The sequence below is a fragment of the Hemitrygon akajei genome, chromosome 24, assembly GCF_048418815.1.
Source record: "Hemitrygon akajei chromosome 24, sHemAka1.3, whole genome shotgun sequence".
NCBI lineage: Eukaryota > Metazoa > Chordata > Chondrichthyes > Myliobatiformes > Dasyatidae > Hemitrygon > Hemitrygon akajei.
Genome location: NC_133147.1, coordinates 25,902,253 through 25,919,218, shown reverse-complemented (window position 1 = coordinate 25,919,218; position 16,966 = coordinate 25,902,253). Strand labels below are relative to the sequence as shown.

At 45.2% G+C, this 16,966-nt stretch overlaps 1 protein-coding gene across 1 annotated transcript; it reads right to left on the bottom strand.

The window, feature by feature from the left end:
- Positions 1-12,597: 12,597 nt before the first annotated feature.
- Positions 12,598-16,516, bottom strand: LOC140715681 (C3a anaphylatoxin chemotactic receptor-like). Its single transcript, XM_073028048.1, has one exon. The coding sequence runs from the start codon at positions 16,514-16,516 to the stop codon at positions 15,581-15,583; it is 936 nt and encodes a 311-aa protein (XP_072884149.1). The 3' UTR covers positions 12,598-15,580.
- Positions 16,517-16,966: the final 450 nt, after the last annotated feature.

The following is a 16,966-nucleotide window of genomic DNA, read 5'->3' as shown; positions in this document are numbered from 1 at the left end:
CATCGTCCTCATTGAAATATAACTCTTTTTGCGATGACTTTGATTGTCTAACTCAGCAAAAACTGTCGCTCTGCTTTTTAAATCTTGAACACGGACCAGACTGAAAGATAACTCTTTTTGCACACTGCCCATTCCTGACTGGTAGCTCCTAAATTCAGAGTCCCGCCAAGCTGTGCCTTATAATCTGATCGTCGCTCTGATTCAATTGTAGCTCTGTTCACGCACTGCTGACGTTGATTGTCCAAAAGGTTTGGACACCCTTGGTGTCGAGTGAGCTTCTTCTTCCAGTATCGTTACCTTGTCATGGTGGAAAGGCTTGAGAATTCCAGAGTTCCTGGTGTCCCGTGAACCCTGCCGTCCTGAGAATAGCTCCAGTTCGCGCCACTCATTTCGGTCAGATCAAGGGGGAACGTGGTTCCAGATAAAGATACCTCGTGGTACAGCTGGCGGAAGATGATAACACAACAGAACGGCATTGAAGGCGGAGGAACACTACAGCACTGAAGTGTCTCCTCTGTTTTGGATTCCTTTCCACTGGACCCTCACCCCGATCTGTTAAAGATCCGCCTGGCATCAGCCTCCTCACGTTAAATAAAGTCACACTGATGCGTTCCCCATTGAAGAAATAACCCTTTGGGGAAAATCACACTTGACTTGAGTGATCACAGTACTGAAGTTTCACTCTGTGTCTACTGTGTGCAATTATTTTGTTTCATTTACAAAAGAAGCCCCTAGTTCATATTATTACGGTGATCCTGTATGTTTTTCAGTTTGCGTAGTTCTGTATTTCATTTTGGCAGTTCTGTGAGAGCTGCTTGTTTACAGCTTACAGTGGCATTCAAAAATTTGGGCACCCCAGGTCAAAATTTCTGTAACCGTAAATAGTTAAGTGAGTAGAAGATGAACTGGTCTCCAAAAGTCATAGAGTTAAAGATGAAACATTCTTTTCAACATTCTCAGGGAAATTCGTTCATATTATGATCACTTTTCCCCTGGGATTCTTTTACCTTAAGTTTTCTACTCAATTCCTCAGTAACTTCAAATAGGGTTTCCTTGCACTTGCAGTTCCTTAGCTCTATCCAAAACGATTCAACACCTTCCGACCTTATGTCACCTCTTTCTGATGATTTCATTTCAGTTGCTTTTTTTTTAACCAACAGAGCAACGCCACCCGCTCTGCTTTCCTGCCTGTCCTTTCGATATATTGTGTATCCTTGCACATTAAGCTCCCAGCTACAATCTTCTTTCAGTCACCATTCAGTGATGCCTAGACCATCATACAATCTTTAACTGTGCTACGAGTTCATCAAACTTATTCCAAATACTGTGCAAATCCAAAAATACCTTTCGTCCTCTATTCATCCTTTTCGGTATTATCGGCATTTAACTTTGCGACTCATCCTGTCGGTCATGGAGCAGAAGCTCCAGTCCTTAATATGCTCTCTCAGGAACTGCAACTGGGTACACCTGGTTCAGATGTGTTTAGTTGGGACTTTGCAGGTCTCCCAGATTTCCCACATCCTACACAGAGTACAAAACACTGCACCTGGAGCCATTCTCACTAAACTATGAAGAATGAACAAATCAGAACAGTGAGAGAGAGAGAGAGGGAGTGAGAGAGAGAGAGAGAGAGAGAGAGAGAAGAGAGAGAGAGAGAGAGAGAGAGAGAAAGTTGGGAGGGGGAGAGAATAGCTTACAAGATATACTTGCATCTTGCAACGTTGATTGCCCAAAAGGTTTGGGAACCCTCGATGTGGAGTGACCTTCTTCTCTCGGATCGTTACTTTGACATGGTGAAGATGGTGGAGAGCTTCATAGTTCCTGTGGTCTCGTGAGCGCTGCCGTCTGGAGATTAGCTCCAGCTCGGGTTTCCCATTTCGGTCAGATCAAGGGCGGCGGTGGTTCCAAACAAGGAACCCTCAACCATATAGCTGGGGGAAGATAATGGCACACCACAAAGGCAGTGAAGGCAGAGGCAGGCTGCAGCAATGAGGGGTCTCCTGTCGTCATACTGTCCATGCCACTGGACCCTGACCCCGATCTTTCAAGGATCTGCCTGCGCATCAGCCTCTCCGAGGTAAATAAAGCCACGCAAGTGCGTTCCCCAATGACGAATAACCCCTTGAGAGAACGTAGTACTCAACTCGAGTGATCACACTACCAGAATAAGTTTCACTCTGCGTCTACCTTGTGTAATTCATTTAATTTTCATTTTCAAAACAAGGTTTATTAAAGGGTCAAATTGCAAAATACTACACTGCAGTAATTTCTGTCGTATCGAATTCACTGTGCTGTATGTATGGATTCACGGTGACTTGGTAGGACTTTAGCAGTCCATCACAGGTAAGACCTCGCCAACACCCGAACACAACTGCAGGGAGAGCCGTCAGAGGGCAGCAGCATCCATCATCAAGGACCCTTGTCATCCAGGTCAAGCTCTCCTCCCTCTGGTGCCATCAGGCAGGAGGTACAACAGCATTAAATCCACACCACCAAGATCAGGAACAGTTATTACTCGTCGACCATCCCAGGCTCCTGAACCAGAATGGATCACTTCACTCACCCCAACAATGAACAGATCTGTCAACCTAGAGACTCATTTTCAAGAACTCTGTACTCAAGTTGTCAATAATTATTATTATTTCTTCATTGTTATTTTATTTTCCTTTTTATGTATTTGCACAATTTGTTGTCTTTTACATGTTGATGATTTGTCTGCCTTTGTTGGCATCCAGCTTTCTATTGATTGTATATTGTTTCTTTGTATTTGCTGTGAACGCTCTGAAAAAAATAAGAATCTTAGGGTTGTAGATGGTTACATATACATTGTTCATAACTTAGCTTTGAACTTTAAACTTTGCTGCTTGGACTTAGAACTGACTTTCCCACATACGACGGAGGGGAGGTCAGATGTAGCGGTGTCTTTCTGGCGGAAGCTGAGCAATAGCGGTGTTCGGAGCTCTGTTGCTTGTGACATCTTAATCGGATTTGGACTAAAACTGATTTGGGTTCATGGATAAATTTAAGTTGAAATTTACAAAATAAAAAGTAATCGGTAACGTTGGATTTTTGGGAATATTGTCATAGGAGTCACCGGGATGTTTTTGAATTGAAAATATGGGCTGGAAAATGCGAAGAGGGGTCACTTACTCTAATGTGTGGTTTTCCAGCGTTTGTATTGGGGGGTGATGGCGAGGTTGTGGGGGTCAGTCAAATATCAGAGAGATGCACAAAGTAAACGAGAGGACCGTTAGGATTATTGACATGCACACAGCACTTATTTTATTAGGTACCTCCTCTATCTAATAACGTTATCACACAGTGTATGTTTGTCGTCTTTTGTCGCAGCACCCCATCTACGTCAAGGTTCCACGTGCTTTGCGTTCAGAGTTGCCTTTCTGCACACCACTTTGTAACGGTTTTTTATTTGAATTACTGTCCCCTTCCTGACCGTTTGAACGAGATTGGCTGTTCTCCTCTGCCGTCTCACATCAATAAGGCGTTTTTGTCTACAGAGCTGCCGCTCAATGGTTTCCGTTTCTGTTCTTCACACCACTCCCCGGAAAGTTTAGAGTCTGTTGTGGGTGAAAATCCCAGCAGATCAGCAGTTCTGAGATACACAAACCACCAACAATCATTCCATGGTCAAAGTAACTTAAATGACCTTTTGATGTTTTAAAGTTTCAAGTCTTCTGATGTTTGATTAAAGGTTTCAAAGGTACATTTAATGCCTAATGTTTTAAATTTTTCATTTAATGTCATATGCTTTAAATTCAAAGTACTGTATTTTAAAATCGCATTCTCACATTCAGTATGCTTTTATGCATTGAGTTGCTACCACGTGACTGGGCGATTAGGTGTTTCTATTAAGGGACTAGTGTACCCTAATAAAGTGACGACTGAGTGTATTGTCATAGGAGTCATCCGGATGCAGATGAATTGCAAATATGTTCAGAGAAATGGCATATCGGGGTTCATGCAGTCAAGCATGTGGTGTTCCAATTTGAGAGGTACGTTTGCAATAAATGGGTGGACAAGAGTAGGAATGACATGCTGAATGATTTTGGGTGTTTAAGTCCATATCTACCAGAAAGTAGCAGCACAAATTGGAGAAGGTGTTTGTTGTGTATAAAAGTAGAGGGGCGAAATTCCATATTGCATCAGTGCATAATATTAGTTCGCTTACTTTTGGAGTACATACACTCAGTGGCTACTTTGGCACTTTGGAGAACAAAGATGAGAACGGGGGAAGAAATCTAAGTGACTTTGACCGGGGAATGATTGTTGGTGTCAGACGGGGTGGTTTGAGGAACTCAGATATTGCTGATCTCCTGGGAATTTCACGCACAGCTGTCTCCAGAGTTTACACAGAATGGCGCGAGAAACAAAAAGTCCAGTGAGCGGCAATTCTATGGACGAAACGCCTTGTTAATGAGAGCGGTTAGATGGAAATGGGCAGACTGTTTCAAGCTGACAGGAAAGCGACAGTAACTCAAATAACCACGTTACAACAGTGGTGTGCAGAAGGGAATGTCGAACCTTGAATTGGATGGGCCCACTGCAGAAGAAGACCATGAACAGATAATACACGCAGTGATCACTTTGGTAGTTGCAGGAATTAGTCAATAAAGTGTGATCGAGAAACCGTTGCAGCAGGAAGAGGAGGAGCGAAGGGCTCGTGAGATAATTGGCAGGGACAAATGAAAGGACGGGTAACTAAAGAGGAGCGGCCAGTGGTGTGAGCGTCTCGGGGGAGGAGTGGAGACTTGAGGCTTTGGCTCGAGAGGCTTCGGCGAGCAGAGGCTGTGGACGATCTTGCTCCAAGTGAGGTAGGGCCGGGTAATGCCCTTTAATTAATTTAATTAACTTAAGAGTAGAATGGAGGCAGCCGTTTAGGGCAGTCCAGTGCTCTGTTTGCAATATGTAGGAAGTCAGGGACAGCATACCTGTAAAAGGTGCATCCAGCTGCAGCTCCTGACAAACTGTGTTAGGGAACTGGAGCTGGAGCTGGACGAACTTCGGAACTTTCGTGAGGCAGAGGCAGAAATAGTCACGAGTTTCAGGGAGGCAGTCACCTATAAAAGTCAGGAGGCAGGTAGGTGTGTGACTGTCAGGAGAAGGAAGGGGAACAGACAGGAAGAGCAGAGCACCCCGTGGCTAATCCCATCGACAATAAGTATACGTTTTGGATGCTGTTGGTGGGGAGGACCTACCAGGGACAAGTTGTAGTGGTCGCGTCTGTGGTACCGAAACTGGACCATCAGCTCAGAAAGGAAGGAGGGAAAAGAGGAGAGTAGTAGTGATAGGGGATCGAAAGTTAGGGGGACAGATAAGAGGTTCCGTGGGAGAGATCGAGAAACACGGATGGTCTATTGCATCCCCGGTGCCAGGGTCCACGATATCTCGGATCGAGTTCTCCGTATTCTCAGAACGGAGGGTGAGCAGCCAGATGTCGTGGTCCAGGAAGGATCAGTGATTTGGATAGGAAGTAAGTGGAGGTCCTGTAAAGAGAGTTTAGCGAGTTAGGTGCAAAGTTGAAGGACAGGATTGCTACCCTTGCCATATGGTAGTGAGGATAGAAATAGGAATGCAGCTAAATACGTGGCTCAGAAAGTGGTGCAGGAGGGAGGGCTTCATGTTTCTGGACAATTCTGCTTTATTCCACGGAAGCTAACATCCTTGCGGGTAGGTTAGCTAGTGCTGCTCCGGGTAGTTTAAACTAGAATTTCAGGGGGAGGAAACCAGAGTGTTAGAGCAGATGGTGAGGTGAAGGAGGATAAAGGTCATGCGAGGACTGCTTGTGTGGACAGAAATCAAAGGTTTGTATGTGATAGAAATGTTCTCAGGTGCCAAACTGAACAGATGGGGGAAGAGGCGTCTGGCTCTCAAATAGAGAAAGACAGGAGACAGCGTGTGAGGGAGGATAGGCAGGTGATGGATAAGGGACGCGCTCAGACCGAAGGTTTGAAATTTATCTATTTTAACGCAAGGAGTGTTGTGAACAAAGCGGATGAGCTTAGAGCGTGGAACAGTACTTGGAGATATGATGTGGTGGCCATTACAGAGACTTGGATGACTCAGGGACAGGAATGGTTACTTCAAGTGCCGGATTTTAGATGTTTAGGAAAGGACAGGGAAGGAGGCAAAAGAGAAAGAGGTGGACGCGTGGCACTGTTGATCAGAGATAGTGTCACGGCCGCAGAAAAGGTGGAAGTCATTGAGGGATTGTCTACGGATTCTTTGTGGTTGGAAATTAGATACAGGAAGGGATCAATAACTTTACTTTAGGCCGCCCAATAGTAACATGGATATGGAGGAGCAGATAGGGAAACAGATCCTGGACAGGTGTAATAATAACAGAGTTGTCATGATGGGAGATTTTAATTTCCCAAATATAGTTTGGGATCTCCCTAGAGCGAGGGGTTTAGATGGGGTGGAGTTTGTTTCATATGTTCAGGAAGGTTTCTTGACGCAATACGTAGATACGCCTACAAGAGGAGAGGCTGCACTTGATTTGGTATTGGGAAATTAACCTGGTCAGGTGTCAGAGCTCTCAGTGGGAGAGCATTTTTCAGATAGTGATCATGATTCTATCTGCTTTACTATAGCATTGGAGAGAGATAGGAACAGACAAGTTAGGAAAAACATTTAGTTGGAGTAAGGGGAATTATGAGGCTATCAGGCAGTAAATTGGAAGCTTAAATTGGAAACAGATGTTCTGAAGGAAAAGTATGGAAGAAATATGGCAAATGTTCAGGGAATATTTGTGTGAGGTTCTGCATAGGTATGTTCCAATGAGACAGGGAAGTTCTGGTAGGGTGCAGGAACCGTGGTGTGCAACAGCTGTAATAAATCTGGTCAAGAAGAATTAAAAAAGCTTACAAAAGGTTCAGAGAGCGAGGTAATGTTAGAGAGATCTAGAAGATTATAAGGCTAACAAGAAGGAGCTTAAGAAGGAATTTAGGAGAGCCAGAAGGGGCCATGAGAAGGCCTTGGCGGACAGGATTAAGGAAAACCCCAAGGCATTCTACAAATATGTGAAGAGCAAGAGGATAAAACGTGAAAGAATTGGACCTATCAAATATGATAGTGGGAAAGTGTGTATGGGACCGGAGGAAATAGCAGAGGTACTTAATGAATACTTTACTTCAATTTCCACTATGAAAAAGGCTCTTGGTGACAATAGTGACGACCTGCAGCAGACTGAAAAGCTTGAGCTTGTAGATATTAAGTAAGAGGATTTGCTGGAAATTTTGGAAAGCGTCAAGTTGGATAAGTCGCCGGGTCAGGATGAGATGTACCCCAGTCTACCGTGGAAGGCGAGGGAGGAGATTGCTCAGCTTCTGGCGATGAGCTTTGTATCATTAATAGGGATGGGAGAGGTTCCAGAGGATTGGAGGGTTGTGCCTTTATTCAAGAAACAGAATAGAGATTGACCAGGAAATTATAGACCAGTGAGTCTTACCTCAGTGGTTGGTAAGTTGATGGAGTAGATCCTGAGAGGCAGGGTTTATGAACATTTGGGGAGGAAAAATATGATTAGGAATATCCAACACGGTTTTGGCAAGGGTATGTCGTGCCTTACGAGCCTAATTGAAATTTTTGAGGGTGACTATACATATTGATGAAGGAAGTGAAGTGTATGTAATGTAAATGGATTTCAGCAAGGCATTTGATAAGGTACCCCATGCAAGGCTTATTGTGACAGTAAGGAGGCATGGGATCCAAGGGGTCATTGTTTTGTGGATCTAGAACTGGCTTGCCCACAGAAGGCAAAGGGTGGTTGTAGACGTGTCATGTTCTGCACGGAGGTTGGTCACCAGTGGAAGACCTCAGGGATCTGTTCTGCGACCCTTACTCTTCGTGATTTTTTTAAATGACCTGGATGAGGAAATGGAGAGATGGGTTAGTAAGTTTGCTGCTGACAGTAAGGTTGGTGGTGTTGTGGGTAGTATGACAGGCTGTCAGAGGTTACAGCGGGACATTGATAGGATGCAAATCTGGGCTGAGAAGTGGCAATTGGAGTTCAACCCAGACAAGTGCGAAGTGGTTCATTTTGGTAGGTCAAATATGATGACAGAATATAGTATTAATGGTAAGACTCTTGGCAGTGTGGAGGATCAGAGGGCTCTTGGGGTCGGAGTCCACAGCAGCTGCGCATGTTGACTCTGTGGTTAAGAAGGCGTATGGTATATTGGCCTTCATCAATCGTTGAATTGAATTTAGGAGCCGAGAGGTAATGTTGCAGCTGTATAGGACCCTGTTCAGACCCCACCTGTGCTCAGTTTTGGTCGCCTCACTACAGGAAGGATGTGGAAGCCATCGAAAGCGTGCAGAGGAGATTTACAAGGATGTTGCTTGGATTGGGTAGCATGTCCTATGAGGATAGGTTGAGTAAACTCGGCCTTTTCTCCTTGGAGCAACGGAAGATGAGAGGTGACCTGATGGAGGTGTATAAGATGTTGAGAGGTGTTGATAGTGTGGATAGTCAGAGGCCTTTTCACAGGGCTGAAATGGTTGCCACAAGAGGACACAGTTGTTTTAGGTGCTATAGGTCTGCCTAGTAATTTCTGGGGTAGGGACATGTTCGGCACAACCTTGTGGGTCGGAGGGTCTGTATTGTGCTGCAGATTTTCTACGTTCTAAAGTGGCCACAGAATGTAATTACGAGACACAGGAGTATGTTGAGTCAGGAGTTCGCCACCTTTGTTATGCTATGGGCCAATACCACTCAGCAAAGGGCCCACTGTACCCCTGTACAGCCAGAATCCTCTGCTCACCCTGGGAAGTTCAGTAGCAGAGTTTAAGAGGCGTCTAGCCAGAGAATGGAAACTGTGAGACTTTCATTGCTTCAGTTCGCTCTAGATGACAAGTCATTGGGTGGTTTTGAAAAGGAGGTTGTTCATTCGTTCGTTATGTGCCTTATAGTATGACTTTTGCGGTCATGGTCTTTCCATGACCATGATAATTTATGGCAAAGTTCATGAAAGAAGTGGCCTGCGATTGCCTTCTTCTTGCCAGTATCTTTGCAAGATGGTTTAGCCCAGCCATTATCAATGTCCTGCAGAGATTGTCTGCTTGGCGTCAGAAGTCGCATAATCATGATCTGTGATATACACCCGCTGCACATACCACCTGCTCTCACGGCTTCATTTGATAGTGATCGGGAGATCTAAGCAGGTGCTACACCGTACCGAAAGGTGACCTACAGGAGCGTCTTCCACCTCTTTTGGTAGATATGTATCTCCATCTTTCCTCCCAGGAGGTTGTTGAGCTCTCAATTAAGAAAAAATGTCGCGGGATATGGATAGAAGACTAGAGAATGTTTTTGAAGGGGATGACAAATCAGACATGATAGTTTGGCGGAGAATAGTTCATGGGCTGAATGGCCTCATTCTGTTTCTATATCTGATGGTCCTATGGTGTATAAAATGGAATGGAATGAAGCAATATGCAAGTTTAAAGAGAATAATGTAGTTTGGGGTCGGGTTTATCACATAAATGGCATGCCATAGGACCTGTTCCTGTGTTTCATTGTTCAGCATTCTGTGTTCTGAACTCATTGTGCAATAGTCTATGCTCCAAGACCCTGATGCAAAGGGGGAGGACACTCTCGTTGAAAATGCTCCATACCCGTCCCCACCAATATCGATAGGCCGAGGGCTCGCGAGGAGAATCCCTAAGCAGTTGTCTCTAGGGTGACGGCGCTTTGGAATTACGTTACCGAACGTTTAATACGACGTTATGAGCATTTACATCCACATTTCAAGGTTTAATTTAATTGTTAATCAAGCATACATGAATATAGCCAAACGGAACAGCATTACGCCGGGGCCAAGGTACAAAATGCAATACCGACAGCAACATATAGCAAAACAATATATAGGTCAGCAAGTGCATTTAAGATATCAGTAAATACAGTCAGACAAAAAATACCGTCTTAGACCCTGAGTCCATGAATGTTGCAGAAATCCGAATCAGTATGTGAACGAGTTTCATAACCAGTATATGGCGACTATCAATGCTTTCTTCCTCTTTTTTTGTCAAAAAGATTTGAAAAAAAGGACGGGGAGGGGAAAATGCAAAATGATAGGAGAAGACCGGAGGGGAGTCGATGTTCTTGTCAAGCAGGATCTCCCAGTGGCCACCCATTTTAATTCCACGTCCCATTCCTATTCTGATATGTCTATCCATGACCTCCTCTACTGTCAAGATGAAGCCACACTCAGGTTGAAGGAACAACACCTAATATACCGGCTGGGTAGCCTCCAACCAGATGACATGAACATTGACTTCTCTAACTTCTGTTAATGCCCCTCATCCCCTTCTTACCCCATCCCTGATATATTTAGCTTCCGCCCTTCCTTTTTTTCTCTCTTTCTGCCCATCACTCTGCCTGTTCTCCATCTCCCTCTGGTGCTCCCCTCCTCCTTTCTTTCTCCCTAGGTCTCCAGTCCCAAGATCCTTTCCCTTCTCTAGCTCTGTATCTCTTTTTCCTATCAACGTTCCGGCTGTCAGCTTCACTTCACCCACTCCGGTCTTCTCCTATAATTTCTCATTTCCCCTCCCCCTCCTGCTTTCAAATCTCTTACTATCTTTCCTTTCAGTTAGTCCTGACGAAGGGTCTCGGCCAGAAACTTCGACAGCGCTTCTCCCTATAGATGCTGCCTGACCTGCTGCGTTCCACCAGCATTCTGTGTATGGTGTTGGTCTTGGCAACCGCCTCCACTCACTTCGGCATGTTTGGGTGGGAGTCGCGGCGCGTCCTCTGAGTAGGAGCGGTGGGGGTGGAGGAGCGCGATGACGGGAGATTCAAAGAGCGGAGTGGTGCTGGTGTGATCTGTCACTAAGGAGAGAAGGACAGACTGCAGGAAGAAGCCAAAGTACTTTAAAAAGCGGCGTCGGGTGGGTGGCGGCTTCTGAAGTTCGTGGCCCCGTCCTCTTTCCCAGTGCTCAACCCTAGGGCAAACAGCAGGGGTTGAAATTGCGTGAAATTGTGTGTTGTTGACATAGGGAATTTCAATGTGGGTGTTGACTCAGTATAAGTTAAGCTTATCGTTGCCATCTGTCTTATTATCACCGCATTATGGCTGTATGTATGATTAAACTCTAATATTTGTTTACTCCAGATAGCCATTAAAAAACAGAAAAAAACACATCGACATGGATGCTGATGAAATAAACACATCGACTCCCCCAGCCCTCCCGGCACGAAAAAGAAAAGAAACAAAACGCTCAGGCCCCAATTTCCCCTCTAGCCCGCAGTAAAAAAAAATAATAGCCACAATAACAACCCAATGCCCCAACGCCGTCTCGTACACACATAAATTATCAGGTCAGCCCCCCCCCCGCCAATCGGCCACAAGAAAGAAACACCGAAAAACTGAAGGAAACCAATACAAAATACGGTCCAATAATCACATTAATCTCAGAAGATGGAAAACGCCTTTTCATCTGTGTAAGTGGAGAGTATCCGCACAAATACGGTTCTTCTGCAGGGAGAGTCGGCCGACCCCGGTCCTAATGCTGCTGATTCCGGGCCGACGGTTGCTGACTGTCTCTGTTTGAGCCGTCGCTGACCTCCTCGGCTTTCGCTGCGATTCTCAGTACTGGCCCCTCAACACCACATGGTGATGCAGCCAGTCAGAATGATCTCCATAGTACATCTGTCGAGATTTGCCAGTGTCACCAGCTCTTCGGGACTATGCAGGGTTCCGGAGAGTGTTGAGCTTTAAGAGTATTGGAGCACCTGAATTTGTTAACTGTTGTTTAAAGAGACTTGTTAAATAATGACAGATCTTCGTGTTTATTTTTCTCGACTGACTCGCTCTTTGTGATGCGGTATCCGGCGCTTTCTGTTTAGACTTGTTCAGTTTATTTTGATAAGCTTGGGGATTCCATGTTACTTGTATTATTTTAGTGGACGCCCAATTAGAGCTAATCGCGGGGTCTTAGTTTTGGGCATGTTACGTCTCACAGTGACAATCGGCCAAACTCTGGTCACCATCTCTGCATTGGAAGTTTGTTTCTCCTCCATACTTGTGTTCCAACATTGTCAGCAGACATGTTAACTGCTAGAGTGATTGGTGACATCATATGCCCTTGAATTCTAAATCAATAAATCCAAATGACAGAGAGTGGGCAGAGATGTACAGTATATGTGTCGTGATCACAGCCCCAAATCCTTTACTCTCTTCAACGGTATCAGGGGCTTTGGAGATGTTCATTGTCATCTCTACTGGCAACATTGATGGCATCTAACTGCCTGGGAGACTTGCAGTATCTGGTCGATATCTTTCTGCCAGAGAGCAGGTGCAGATGCTTCTCTACAGTAAGCCTATAACAGCGATAAGGTCGTATGTGAGTATTTATGGTGAGAAACACTTTGGACTCTTCTTCCATCTCCATCTGAAGGTAGACCTCAGCTAAATCCGCTTTGCTGAAGTGCTTTCCCTCAGAAAATTTCGCAAAGATAACCTCTGTCCTGGGCAAATGGCATTAATATACCTTAAGTATTGGATTGATGGCGAGTTTCAAAACTCTTGATAGGACGATGGCAAAAAAAGAAAAACCAAACAAAAATAGCTTGCAGTCAGGAAGGGCAGGCAGATGTTTGGACATAATTGCAGTCAGTAGGGTGAGTATCAGTGCATTAGGGATGCAGGATAATACAAACATAAATAGTAGCAATCCAGTCCGCAATAGATAGATAGATAGATAGATAGATAGATACTTTATTCATCCCCATGGGGAAATTCAACTTTTTTCCAATGTCCCATACACTTGTTGTAGCAAAACTAATTACATACAATACTTAACTCAGTAAAAAATATGATATGCATCTAAATCACTATCTCAAAAAGCATTAATAATAGCTTTTAAAAAGTTCTTAAGTCCTGGCGGTAGAATTGTAAAGCCTAATGGCATTGGGGAGTATTGACCTCTTCATCCTGTCTGAGGAGCATTGCATCGATAGTAACCTGTCGCTGAAACTGCTTCTCTGTCTCTGGATGGTGCTATGTAGAGGATGTTCAATATGTTATATCTCAATGCACGGAGTATAAGAAAGAAGGTAGTTGATCCTGTTGCACTATTATAAATTATCAGGTACGAGCCGTGGCTAAGGTAATGTTGCAGTTCGGAGCTAAATATCCAAGGCTGCATATTGTATTGGAGGAGTAGGAAGGAAGGCGGAGGGGGTGGCGCGGCTCTGCTGGTAAAGAATGGCATCAAATCAGTAGAAAGATGTGACATAAGATCAGGAGATGTTGAATTATGCATGTGCTGAGTTAAGCAACTGCAAAGGTAAAATGACTCTGATGGGCGCCCCAAGATGAGCTGGGATGTGGATCACAAATTACAACAGGAAATAGAGAAAGCGTGTCAAAAGGGCAATGTTATGATAGTCAAGGGAGATTTCAACATGCAAGTCGATTAGAACAGTTTGTCATTGAGCCTACTTGGGGAATCAGTTATACTGGATTGGGTTTTTGTAATAAACCGGAGGCAGTAATCACAATATGGCTGAGTTCAACTTGAAATATTGATAGGGAGAAAGTAGAGTACTTCAGTGCAGTAAAGTAAGTTACTTGGCGACACAGTAAAATAAAGGACAAAGTCAGCATCGTTTTCTTAAGTGAATATCTTGCCTGTTGGAGTTTTTTTTTGAGGAGATTACGCGTAAAATATATAAAGTGGATGCGGTGGATGCTGAATGTTTGGACTTTCTGAAGGCCTTTGACACAATGCCACACCTGAGACTGCTTACCAAATTAAGAGCCCATGGTATTGCAGGAAAGTCGCTGGTGTGGTTAGTGTATTGACGGATTGGTAGGAGGCTGCGCGTGGGGATAAAAGGATCTTTTTATGGTTGGTTGCCAGTTACTGGTGGTTTTCTGCAGGGGTCGGTGCCGGGAACGCTTCTTTTTATACTGTATATCAATAATTCAGATGACGGAATAGATGGCTTTGTTGCAAGTTTGAAAACTATACGAAGAATGGTGGAGTGGCAGTCAGTGTTGAAACAGATTGGATGTAGAAGGACTTAGACAGATTAAGGGAATGAGCATGAAAATAGCAAATTAAATATTATGCTGGACAAAGTATGGTCATGCACTTTGGCAACAGAGAGATGTGCAGATTATTTCCTAAATGGGGGAAAAATCCGAAAATCAGAGATGCGAGGTTAATTTGCAGGCAGAATCGATGGTGAAGAAGGCAAATACAATGGTAGTATTCATTTCAAGAGGTCTCGAATACAGGAGCAGGGATGTGATGCTGAGGTTTTATAAGGCACCGGTGAGGCCTCACCTGAGTATTGTGAACAGTTTTGGGCTCCTCATCTAAGAAAAGAAGTGCTGGGATTGGAAGGGTTTCAGAGGATGTTCACAAGGATGATTCTGGTAATGAAAAGGTTATCATGCGAGGACCGTTTGATAGGGTCTGTACTCTCTGAAATCCAGAAGGATGAATGGGATGTCATTAAAACCTTTCGAATATTGAAAGGCCTAGACAGAGTTGATGTGGAAAGGATGTCCCCCAACGCAAACAGAAAATCTGCAGATGCTGGAAATCCGAGAAACACACACAAATTTCGGGAGGAACTCAAGAGGCCAGGCAGCTTCTATGGAAAAAAGTACAGTCGACGGTTCGGGTTGAGACCCTTCGGCAGGGCCGGGGGAAAAAAAAAGTGGGGAGTAGATTGAAAAGGTGTGGAGAGGAGAGAGAGAAACACAAGGTAATACGTGAAACCGGGAGGGCGAGGGATGAAGTAAAGAGCTGGGAAGTTGATTGGTGAAAGAGATACAGGGCTCGAGAAGGGGGGAAAACAGAAGCCCATGAAAGAAAGATAAGGTAGGAGGAGCAACAGAGAGAGGCGACGGGCAGGAAATGTGAGAGAGGAAAAATGTGAATTGTGTAGGAGGGAGGGCATTACCGGAAGTTTGAAAAGTCTATGTTCATGCCATCAAGTTGGAGGCTGCCCAAATGGAATCCAAGTTGTTCTTTCCATCTGAGTGTGGCCTCAACTCGACGGTGGAGAAGGCCATGAATTTCTATATAGGAATGAAAATTGGCCGGCTAAAAGAGAGGGGAGATCTGATCGAGTTTTAGAAGGTTATGAAAGGCACAGACAGCCAGTATATTTTACCCAAGGTTGGAATGTCTAACACCAAAGGGCATGCATTTAAGAGGAGAAGGCATAATTCCAAGGGAGATGAGCGGGGCAAATAGTTTACAGAGAGAGTGGTGGCTGCTTGGTTTGCGCTGCCTGGATAGGTGGAAAAGACTGATAGTTTAAAGACTTTTAAGAGTTGTTTATATCGGTGAAATGAGATTAATGGAAGGATATTAACATTGCGTAGGCAGAGGGGATTAGTTTAAATGTCCATTGATTTAATTGATCCGGCACATTGTAGGCCGAATGGGCTGTCCCTGTGCTGTACTGTTCTACGCTCTACGTTCTCAGCGATTGGAATAAGCGTGCAGGAAAGCCTCGAGCGCTGATCATACTTGCTGCCGACCGCCAGCTGTGTCTGTGGTCAGGAGATACTGTTCGGCTGATGGCCCACGAGGTATACCGTCAGACATTCCTATCTGAGGTGGGATTGCGGTTCGGGGTCTCACCCTGTAGCTCATCCTCGGAGAAGGCCAGCTGGAGCGAGGCAAACGGGGAGCGCCTAAACACCTGACGGAAGTTGCTGCTTGCGATGACGTAGATAAGAGGGTTGAGGGCGCTGTTCAGTGAGGCCAGGGCTACAGTGAATTTCAACCAGTCCGGAGCAACACCTCGAGCGAAGGTTAGTAGAAGGACGTAGAGAGTGATGGGGAGCCAGCAGGTTACAAAGGCGGCGACCGCGGTCACGATGAGGCGAATGGGCTTCCTGGATTTAAGGAGTCTGTCCCCGTGCAGCCTCCAGCCAGCGAGGGTGTAGCAAGTGATCATAATTATAAATGGGAGGCCGAAAATGAAGACGGTCCAAATTAGCACACAGTTGGAAAAATACTCAGTGTATAATGGAACCAGGAGCATGGCGATGGCTATGAGCCAGACCACGAAGCAGGTCGCACGTACCCATGCGAGGCTCAGATGTTGCTGGAACCAAATGGGGCGTGTAATAGCCAGGCAGCGGTAGATGCTGATCAGGCATAACATATATATGCTGGCGAAACCGTTTAGGAACATAATGGGTGTAAGTAATACCCATGGAAAATGAATGTACCAAGAGTGGTGCTCAGAGTTGTCGATGATGAGGAAGGGGAGAAAGAGGCAAAACGTTATGTCAGCCACAGCCAGGTTCAGGAAGCACACAGTGTGGGCCTTACTTTTCATCTTGCAGCCCGTCACCCGGATGACTGCACCGTTGCCCGGGACGCCCAGTAGGACGGTGAGGGTGAAGATGACCATTGACATGACGGAAGGTGCTCCCCACTCCATTCTGTTTCCACCGACCATTAAATTGTAGGAGGAGAGATTCCCAGCGAGCGTCGAATTATACACTCCCTCGGAGAGCGACATTGTCGGGTCTGGTGGTGGAAAATTGTGCAAGTTAGAGGGGTGAAGAATTGGGCGAAAAGCTATTGAGGAGGAAAGGAGAGAACGAAGAAGGAAGGCGGTCACACGGAACAGAAACAGGACACATAATATGGCAGTGAAGATGGAGTAAGTCTGCTGCAGCGCAGAGACGACAATCTTCTTTCATTACTCGCCACTGGACCCTGACCTCCTAGAACTGTCAAACACTATGTGGTGGCTGCCCGTGTTTTAGCCTCCCCCAGTGAAACAAAGTCACACGGAAGCGTTCCCTATGAAGGGTATCCACCCGAACACCGCGGTTATGTGGATCCTGGATCAGCTTCTGAGCCAGGAGAATATTATACTGGGCTCGAGTGATCAGGTCTCTACAACCGCTAATGATAGTTCCCGTGACCGTGTGGGTTTGCTCCGGGTACTCCGGTTTTCCCCACA

Coding starts and splice junctions, on each gene's coding strand:
- LOC140715681 (XM_073028048.1), bottom strand. CDS start 16,516: ATGTCGCTCTCCGAGGGAGTGTATAATTCGACGCTCGCTGGGAATCTC.